This window comes from Sceloporus occidentalis, unplaced genomic scaffold (genome assembly GCF_023333645.1).
Source record: "Sceloporus occidentalis isolate IW3139 unplaced genomic scaffold, rSceOcc1.0.p SCAF_36, whole genome shotgun sequence".
Taxonomy (NCBI): Eukaryota; Metazoa; Chordata; class Lepidosauria; order Squamata; family Phrynosomatidae; genus Sceloporus; species Sceloporus occidentalis.
In genome coordinates, this window is record NW_028317016.1 from 453,544 (window position 1) to 463,085 (window position 9,542).

The following is a 9,542-nucleotide window of genomic DNA, read 5'->3' on the forward strand; positions in this document are numbered from 1 at the left end:
TTTATTGCGATCAATGCAGGGATAAGCTTCTGTTCTGGTCATTAACAACAAAGTTATACAACAAAGATTGACTTTAAATTCTCTCCGGATCAGGAAGGATTTCATTATCTTCCTCTTTCTTCTTTTTTTTTTTTTTTGTTACCGCTATGCTTCTTCTCGCCTTCTGTGTCTTGGTGGTACCTGGCCTATGTATTTTTATTGCCTACGTTCTCTTGCTAGGAGGAAAAAGCGGTAGTAACAAGAAGAATGATGGCGTCAAGGTAAGGATGTGACAAAATACAAAAAAATATTCTGTACACTATTGTGGCTTCTTACCATGACTTACGTTGTTAAGAAGCATAGAGTAGAGGATACCACTCAGACACCTAAATTATTATTTCAGGTTTGAGTTTCCCAATTTAGAGAGTGGTGTATCGTTTAGATTTTTCTGAAATATCCTGCTTTTTGGCAGTTATTGGACCCCAACTCTCTGGGACCACATTTGAAGAATAGTCTTGTTTCTTTGTAGAACAGGGGTATCATACTGTTACCTGACTATTTTAGTGATACCCGGTATAAATAGTTTTAACTTTTGTATGTGCAATAAAACTTTTGATTTTAGCCCGTGAGTAGGAACTTTGACATCTCTGACAGATACATTTCTCAGCATTGGGCGGAATGCAACTTACACCCAGTCTATGAGATTTTTTCTTTATAGAATCCACAAAAAAACCCCATACGTTTTCTGGTCACATTACACGTGACATACAAATATGTATAGATGGTAAAGTGACCTCACGTTACCTGAAATGTAGTAAAAATAATATTCAGCAGACTTCATGCAAAATGAAGGGCCCAAAAAAATGTATTATGATGCTTTTTCCGACAGTTGCAATGACCTTCTTTGCATTGATGATAACAAATGTACATGTTTCAGTAGTGAAAAGTGACATTGTCTGTATTATCAAAAACAATATTACACGTTTAAACAATATACGTGATATTTCACAGTTGAACCTTTTTGTTATAGAACATATCAGTTCATAAAATTTCACCTGTAACTTGCCTTTAGCTTAATCCACCACAAATATCTACAACGTGTTGCTATATTTCTGAACCGTATGGCTCTGAAAGAGTTAATAGTAACAGTCCTCTTAGTATGTAGGAAGCCACGTCTTTTAATATACGGGAATGTCAGTGCTAAGCATTTATTTTTATGCTCCTTTGGCACAGAATACAGAAGGTCATTCGATACGGTACTCATTGATTCACTGTTCTGTGATGTGTAATGTAACGATGGTTAACCCTTTTCATGCCGGAGCAGGTTACTTAACCAGTGGAATAAAAAAAAGATACAGGAGCTAACCAGTCCCCATGATGCTGTCATCATCACTTATTTTATCATGTGCTTATTTTATATATTATATTTTATATATTATATATATTAATAATTATATATTATTATGATATTATGTTAAATCAACATATCTTTATTTTATATTAAGAAATAACAGTGTGACATTTGGACATTGCACAAATATTTTACACGGATGAAAGTTTCATTATGCTAAATTTACTGTGACGACCACATTTTGCTACACCACTGCTTTGTAATGCCATAGGATTAACCCATGTTAGAAGGTGCATTTGTGTTCTTATGTCTGGAAAGTCGCATAGATTTAAATGACTAGTTTTAAAGCATTGGTGGAAACTCTTTAAAAAAAAGAACAATACCAGGCATAATGTGATGTTTAATATCAAGTTATGAAAGTGACATTTTTCATTCAATTAATGAGCATCTTGTATTTGCCTTTCATGTTCTTCTTAGACATTATAAAAGTGCATAATTTTTAATAGGACAAAAGTTATTACTGTTACTAGAAAGTCTCACAATTTTTTTATTGGCTAATATATATAAAAAATTAGAATGGTCACCAGTGGGTTTATTCAGAGCCCACATGTAATAAAAACAGCAATTTTGTGTATATCCAAATGATTGTGACAATGCTGCATTCCTGGGTACTTTCTTAGTAACTGAAAGTAAAGGTATTAAAAAGTCATCTGTATTGAAGCATGTGATATACCATTAAAATCTGGCATTATGGAGTATTTACCGTTTTTAGTGCTTCTAAATCATCATATGATGATGTTGATCATAGAACTCCAGAAGTGTCTTTGGGTATGTTAGTGTGTGTGTGTGTTTGGGTATGTTGCCCATGCATACATACGTTCCTGATGACGTGTCCCACTGGAGAAAAATCTTGGACAGCCCTGTTATATAAGATACAGAAAGTCTTCCTGTATTGATGCTTTAGAAAAAGCAGTGTTTCTTAAGACCATGACATTTGACCTCACCCAAGCCAATAGTAAATAAAGCTCAACAGCTACACTTGATTATATACAAGTGGAGATTGTCACAGTTCAAAACTATAGAAAACTTCATTTAAATTGTCTTCTCCTTTCCAGTGAAGTGAAGTAGTAGAAGTACAATTATCCTATGGATCCAGCTGAAAAGAATTGTTCATAAGTACCATCCTATTACATATTGCATGTTCCAATAATTCCAGACAGCTTAGACTTCTGGTGATCAAAGGGATAGGAAGAATCACAATAGTTTTCTCTGCTTTTTAGTAATTCTCCTTCAAGTAATGTTTAGTAAGCAGACTCCCTGAAGGATCCCACTACTATCCTCATAGTCATTCATTTTCACTGTAGACAGTCTACATACCCTATGTCTGGACAGTCATGGGTTAGCTTTTATGAAAAATATTTTCTCTGATCAGGCCTAAGACAGAAACTCATATATGGACATCATATGGACCTGTGGAATGAGGAGCGAAGGAGCCAAGTTGCCATAAAGAGTAATTTCACGTGTGTTATTAAACACTGTTTAATACACATTAAAAATTATTTATGTTACAATAATGATATTATAAGCAATCATAAGGACAATGGGAGGAGGCTGGTGGTCTAACATTAAACCACACCTGTTTTCTCGCATTGCTTGTAGCAAGTGGCCATTGTCTCTTGTTGACAAATCCCGCCAACAGTTTTGTCCGTTTAAAGTTGGAAGCAATATTACTGGTTGTAACAGGACGACCTGTACCACGACTGTGTACACCCGCCAAATCGGGCGGTTAATCTCTTCAGCACTGTCATATGCATTTGTCCCCTTTTTCCACCTTACAGCTAAATTTACGTGATACACCTACCTCCACTCAGCACCAGCACTGGCTCCGGGAAACATCAAGAATATCCAGCCAAAAGAATCCACATAATTACAAAATATTCTTTAAATAATAAAAATAAATAGTGGATACCCTATAGAGATTATTTCTTCACCAATCATATTCTTAACGTGTTTGTACTGAGCCATTCTGCAATATCACATTATCTGCTGTGAGGTGGACTGAGTGAATTAACATGTTTTGCATGTTGATAGGCGTACACAATATCAGGGGCTTAAAAATGATTTAAAAAGAACTTTGATAACTACAAGAATACACCCCAAAAGGACATTACACACACAATAATGTGATTTTTTTGATTTCTCAGAAGACATTTTGGTCTTCCACCACTTAGCATATTCTGGCTGTCATTATCCTATCTTTTTTCATCACTTTTATCTAGTTTTTCCTGGATATTTTTTTTTTAAATCATAGAATGTTTTACATGCTAAAACTGTAAATTACTGTGAGAATATTATGCTATTGAATAATCATTACAGCTTTAGCTACTCTACCCCTTTTCTCTCTGCAGTCATGCTGTCCCTTCATAGTTTGGCCTAGCTGGAAATTCAGCTCTGCTCAGAATATCAGCTTTTTGTACCCGTATATATTAAATTCTACGTCACTATTGCGTGTATATTGGGGTACTACAACTAACAAGCTCTTAAAAGCTACAATTCAAAAACTCTATGTGAAAGAGCATTTTGCAATATTTTGTGTATATACATGTATATCAACCCTTTCCAACCCTTTTCAAGAATGTAGCGGGTTTGCAATTGCTGGAGTAAATGTGCATGTGCCCCTGAGATACTGACCATTATAAGACAAAGCAGGAAATGTTTATTTCAAAATATTCTGTATTAGCGTGAACATAAACCCTACAAATTCTCTAAATGTTTTCATTATAAAAGAAATGTGCTGCTCACAATAAGAATTTTACCAAAAACTCAATGTAAGCTGGACTGTTGCTTAAGGGTAAGCCTATAAATGGAGTGATCAACGATTGGTCCAGAAGGCTTACCTGGAGATTTTCCCAGAGTGCTTGTGGTGAGGCCTCCCTCTTCAAAGAGGAATCTGGAGGCGCAGAGGAGGACCATAGGAGTCATGCCAGAGACTTTTCAGCAGGTCATAGTAGATGCGCTAAACAGTTCTTATCTGCCGTCAAATTCTATGTTTCTGTTTGGTTACCCACAAGTCATGGGAACAAGAGGCAGGAAGTTGGTAAAACCACAAAAAGCAGTTGGCAGAGCCAACAGCCACCCCATACCGGGCTACCCTGGTGAACTGGTAATAAGTTATAATACAGGATCCTCCTGGGCAGGTCCATATAGTTCCCAGGACTGCTAAAAAGGAATAAAATTGATTTCTTGAGACTACACATCAACACATATGTACTTATGCAACATAGAAACAAGGAGTTGGTTTGGTACTAAAAAAGAACATGAGCATACAATGGACCAACATTATCTTGCACATTCTGGGGAAAATAAATATACAAGTCAAAGCATAAATGGCATATATGGCTCAGACCCCATGGGAGCTAAACAATTTAAAGATTGTCATGGAAACAAGAAAATGCAATTTCAAATACCTTTCATAAAAGAATAAACATTATTGCACACAGATTGCAAAATGCGACAAAATGCTCCTTCATGTAGATAACCCTTGCTGTCTCATAAAATCAAAAATCTTTCACCACACTCAATATTTGCTCCCTGCTCTCATGACCTTCATTGGTTAAATATTTGGTCGCTGCAATCTGTCTTCAATTGTTACCATATATATATATTTTACTTACTTGTGTTACTCACTTTTTTGTGCAGGTTGACATTCCACTGAATGTTAGGATGCATTTTTAAAGTTATGTCTCCCTCTGTGCTCCCACCTTTTCGCACCTACTTTTTGTGCTTAAGAATTTCTATGCTGCTGTAACACAAAGCTATGTATCAAACATTCCTTTAGAATTTGAAGCAAGAACCAGCACCAAAATGATGCCTGGAATACCCTTTGATACGCCTTGACTCATTTTTTTGGTGCAGCTTTTTGCCATGTAGTTGGAAACGCAACCTTAATAGAGAATGTGATACATAACCCTATGCTCTCAGCTACATAGGCTTGCAAACTCATTCACTGCAGTAATTGTACTTCATGTTTTGTTGTTTGGATTGCACCCTATGTTACATACCTTAATGGACCTTGTTTTGTGTTGCTTTCTGTGTTGGATCCGGTGCAAGTTTCCCATGCTCTTGGCCGCTTTCTGCTGTAGTTTGCCTTCTCTGTGCTGTCCTTTGTGCCTCTCCCTGTGGTCACTGTGCTTCTGGCTGTGTGTCTCACTCTCCTTCCTATCTGTTCTCCTTGTTTTTCCAGAAAAGAAAGTCAAGTTCCAGTGTCCAGTTGATGGTGAGTCTTTGTTTTGTCTTCTTCACTGCTGTTTCCTCTAGAACCCAAGAAGGATCAAAGTTTGTTCAGACTGGCACAGATATATCAATACGTTCCCCCATATGACCTTTTGTGAAGAAACCCCAAATACTCGAACTTAGTCTGTGGCCAAGTATCTCGTTTTTGTATCGGTTTTTTTAATCACAAATAAGCCAAGATCACATGATATAGCTGTGATATAGGTGAACAGCAATTTAAAAATGCACTTGAATAGTAGAAAATGCAAGAGCCTTTTATGCCACACACCAAAGTTAATGAACCAGGATTCATAAAGTAAGACATGGAGTTTAAAATATTTTCAGATGCAATATCCATTTTGTGTCACACACAAATAAAATCACCTCAGTAATTAATAAGTGAAAGAGAGTAAAATTAAAAGGCCTTTTACACCAGTTAAAATTAAATAGACCATTACCATAATGAGGGCTACAGCACATTTCAACAGTACAAACCATCAAAAAAAGGACCCCTTTACCCCTAATAGTTTCTCCCCAGGTATCCCCATATGTACATGGACAACTTTTCAACACCACCGAGCCACCAGTTGATACAAAAAAACTGGTTTAAGGCAATTTGAGGACCAACTTTGACATCCCACAATTCAGTCCCTGTAGAAATAACAATAACTAGTCCACAATTCCACGTACAATTCTAGATCTAAGCAATTAAATTGTAGCAGACGCAAATAGTGTAGATCACTCTTCTGTGCCGGCCTGAGCAGTATTCACTTTTCCTTGGACTGAACAGTTCTTTACTGGGCAAGAAGGGGTGGAAATTGAAAAATAGCCAGTGGCTACAGTGCGTCCGCTTCTTGACCAGCAGAAGGGCTCTACAAGTCTAAGCTTGGGGCTGACAGAGGAATAAGCAACTGTGTCTTTAGGTCTGTGCACAGTCAGCAGGAGCAGCTGGTATTGGGTTGATGTCCTAAAGCACTGTGTACCCCTTCCACCCTCCAAATGGCAGACTGCACAGACTGGAAATGGGGATTTATGTATATTCATTTTCTCAGCATATGGATGAATAAAGTCCGAGACCCCTGTTCTGCTGCCTCAGTCAAGTTTTCTAACATATCTTTTTCTTGGTGTATAGTGACCTCCGTTGGTCAATATAAACAAAACAAAAAAAACAGGGGCACCTGGACCGCTTCAAGATTCAAGGCATTGTGCAATGATGTATATAAAATTCTTCACCAGGATTGGGTGATGCTCCTGGAACCACCATATGAGTAACAGTCTGTTGGACTAACAAAAATCTTCCTCCATTTTGGTCTTTATCCAGGAATCTTCGGAGAGCACAAACACTACTATTGAGGATGAAGATACCAAAGGTATGTTATAAAACAAAACAGTTTTACTAGGGTCGTAGCTGGGGACACGGAACCCAGGAAGCAAGACCCTGTATTGGGCATTAGCATAGTTACAAGTCTTGCATGAGATGGCAATGATAATACAGTTGACTATTGACTTGGTGCTTCATTTCCTTACCTCGATTTTTTTCATTTTTGCAGTGAGAAAACAGGAAATTATCAAAGTTACAGAACAGCTGATAGAGGCTATTAGCAATGGAGACTTTGAATCTTACACGTGAGTATTATACCAGAATAATCCTAAAACGACAACAGATAACTTTCCTTTACTATATTTTTCCCTTTCTATTTCCTTTGTTTTGCAAACGATTAACTGATATTTAGACGGTCTGTAATGTTCTCCTCTAGCACATGAGATTTGAAGCTCTTCTCTGCTTTCTCAACACATGCTTTTACTGTCATGGCCTTAATTGTTTCAACTCTTAACCTCATTTTAACATGTGCATTTCTCCATCTCCGGCTGACCAGTAAGATGTGCGATCCTGGAATGACCGCATTCGAGCCTGAAGCACTCGGAAATCTTGTGGAGGGTCTGGACTTTCATCGATTCTACTTTGAGAACCGTAGGTTACCTGCTTAGTTTTGGTGATGAAGATAAGATTTTCTATGCAAGAGTACTTATTATTTTTTCCATGGAGGAAACATGTGAAAAGACAGGATGCTCTGTGCCTCCCATAGGTTTATCTATTATCTTTTAACCAACCTTCCCACTGGTAATGGTGTTAACAAGATGGGCGGTGAGGAGACTATAGCTGGCCCTATAGCCACAGGGTAATTCATTATACTCTACCGTACCTCACATGGGAATTTAACCTTGTAGCATGTAGACCCAATTGGGTTAAATAACTAAAATAAGAGTTGGCAACAGAGTGTTCATGAGAGTTCTGGATTATTCTCTCTTTCAGTGTGGTCACGGAGCAATAAACCCATTCACACAACTATTCTGAATCCTCACATACACCTGATGGGAGAAGAATCAGCCTGCATTGCCTATATACGTATCACTCAGTACCTGGATGCTAGTGGAGTCCCTCGTACCGCCCAATCAGAGGAAACATGCATCTGGCACCGTCGCGATGGCAAATGGCAAAATGTTCACTTCCACCGATCAGGAGCCCCGTCTGTTCTCCCGCAGTAAGAGTCTTGAGTAATCTCATTCCTTCCTGATTTAGCAGGATGGATATTGGAAGGCCCTGATTTATGGTTTTCCAGTTAACAAAAGCAGGGAGGTTTCCTTTCACTGACCAATAAATGAGCAGGATATAGCTGCTGGTAGCTAGACCACCAGAGAAACTTCACCTATTACCCAACCAGCTCTACCAAATCCATGTCTAGTCTCTTTCCTTTTTCTTCCGATCCCTGAGTGGCCATACCTGCTTGCAGTTGGTCCCATCTTTAAGCCTATGTGCCCATATTCAGTTAATCTTAATGACAGATCTGGGTGAAAGAGATCTTAAGAACTTCTAGGAAAACTCTGTAGTGTGTGGTATGCAGATCCGCTAGATCTCTTGTCAACCTGGTTAGGTTAAAATTGCACCACGAAACCAGTTAAGGACAGGACTAAGTTATTGCCTCTAAAACGTTATGAATGTATATGAGATGGTGAATTAAAATGCCAAATTAGTCATCTTTTGTATTTTACAGCTGAATCCACTGTGGTACCCTGGCTCTTATCAAGATAGAAGAGGAAGCCCCATTTAGACACATGCACCTACCCCTCTCTCTCTCTGCACAATTCTTTTCTGCCAAGTCACGCCTCACTTTATTTATTTTGCCACTGAGGGACCTGCTGACTGGGCTTATCTGTTTTTTGAATGTCCATAACTCTTTATCTGTGCGCATGCACAGAGTGAAGTTCTGATCACCAACTAATAGGAGGTAAGGGAGAGAGAGAGGGTGTGTCGCCTCTGAATTATTATTTTTCTTTTCAAGATGGGTGTCCTACATCAGCTACATATTGATGCCTAAATATTTCCCCTCGTTTTTGTTTAGCTTTTATCTTTGTAAGAATTGAGTAGGTATCAATGTATTTTTACATCTTCAGCACGATGGACAATATCAAAGTTAACCATGACAGTATTACCCCTTTTTAATTGCCATTTGGAGTGAATTTCATTGTAAAAGAAAGCAGATACATCTTCTGTTGAAGAAAACTTGCTGTTTTTCTTTTCGTTTCTTTTTTTTTTTTCGAGCACAAAAATAAAACGTCACCTTGTTATAGAATTCAAAAAGCACAAGTTTGGGGTTGTTTGAGTATTTGATTCTCTAACCATTGCACAAGAAAGACGTATACTCAGTTCTGCCATTTTTTGACCCACCTCATTTGAAACATAATAGGTACTGTAAATCATTTGCTCAGTTAGAGGTTACAGCTAAGATTGCCTTAAACACACAGCATCTTCAAAATGACGCCCAGGTCCCAAACGCATTGGGACTTCAATGGCGGGTGTGTTACTGTTTCCTTACATCTTAATGGCTGTTTTGACAGGTACTGCCTCTACCTAAAGCTTTGCAGAGAATGTATATTTATA

At 37.9% G+C, this 9,542-nt stretch overlaps 1 protein-coding gene across 4 annotated transcripts in view; it reads left to right on the plus strand.

Moving 5' to 3' along the window:
* The window catches only part of LOC149297834 (calcium/calmodulin-dependent protein kinase type II subunit alpha-like), a 60,719-nt gene extending 52,570 nt beyond the window's left edge, over positions 1–8,149 (plus strand). The window contains exons 13-18 of one of the 4 annotated variants that reach the window (XM_089488036.1): positions 230–260; positions 5,574–5,606; positions 6,924–6,972; positions 7,153–7,228; positions 7,480–7,574; positions 7,917–8,149. In XM_089488036.1, coding sequence (XP_089344162.1) covers positions 230–260; positions 5,574–5,606; positions 6,924–6,972; positions 7,153–7,228; positions 7,480–7,574; positions 7,917–8,149 — 517 coding nt within the window. Of the gene's footprint in view, positions 1–219; positions 261–5,573; positions 5,607–6,923; positions 6,973–7,152; positions 7,229–7,479; positions 7,575–7,916 lie in introns of all 4 variants that reach the window. The other 3 variants (XM_089488035.1, XM_089488038.1, XM_089488037.1) reach the window with 3 other exon arrangements.
* The last annotated feature ends 1,393 nt before the right edge of the window (positions 8,150–9,542 follow it).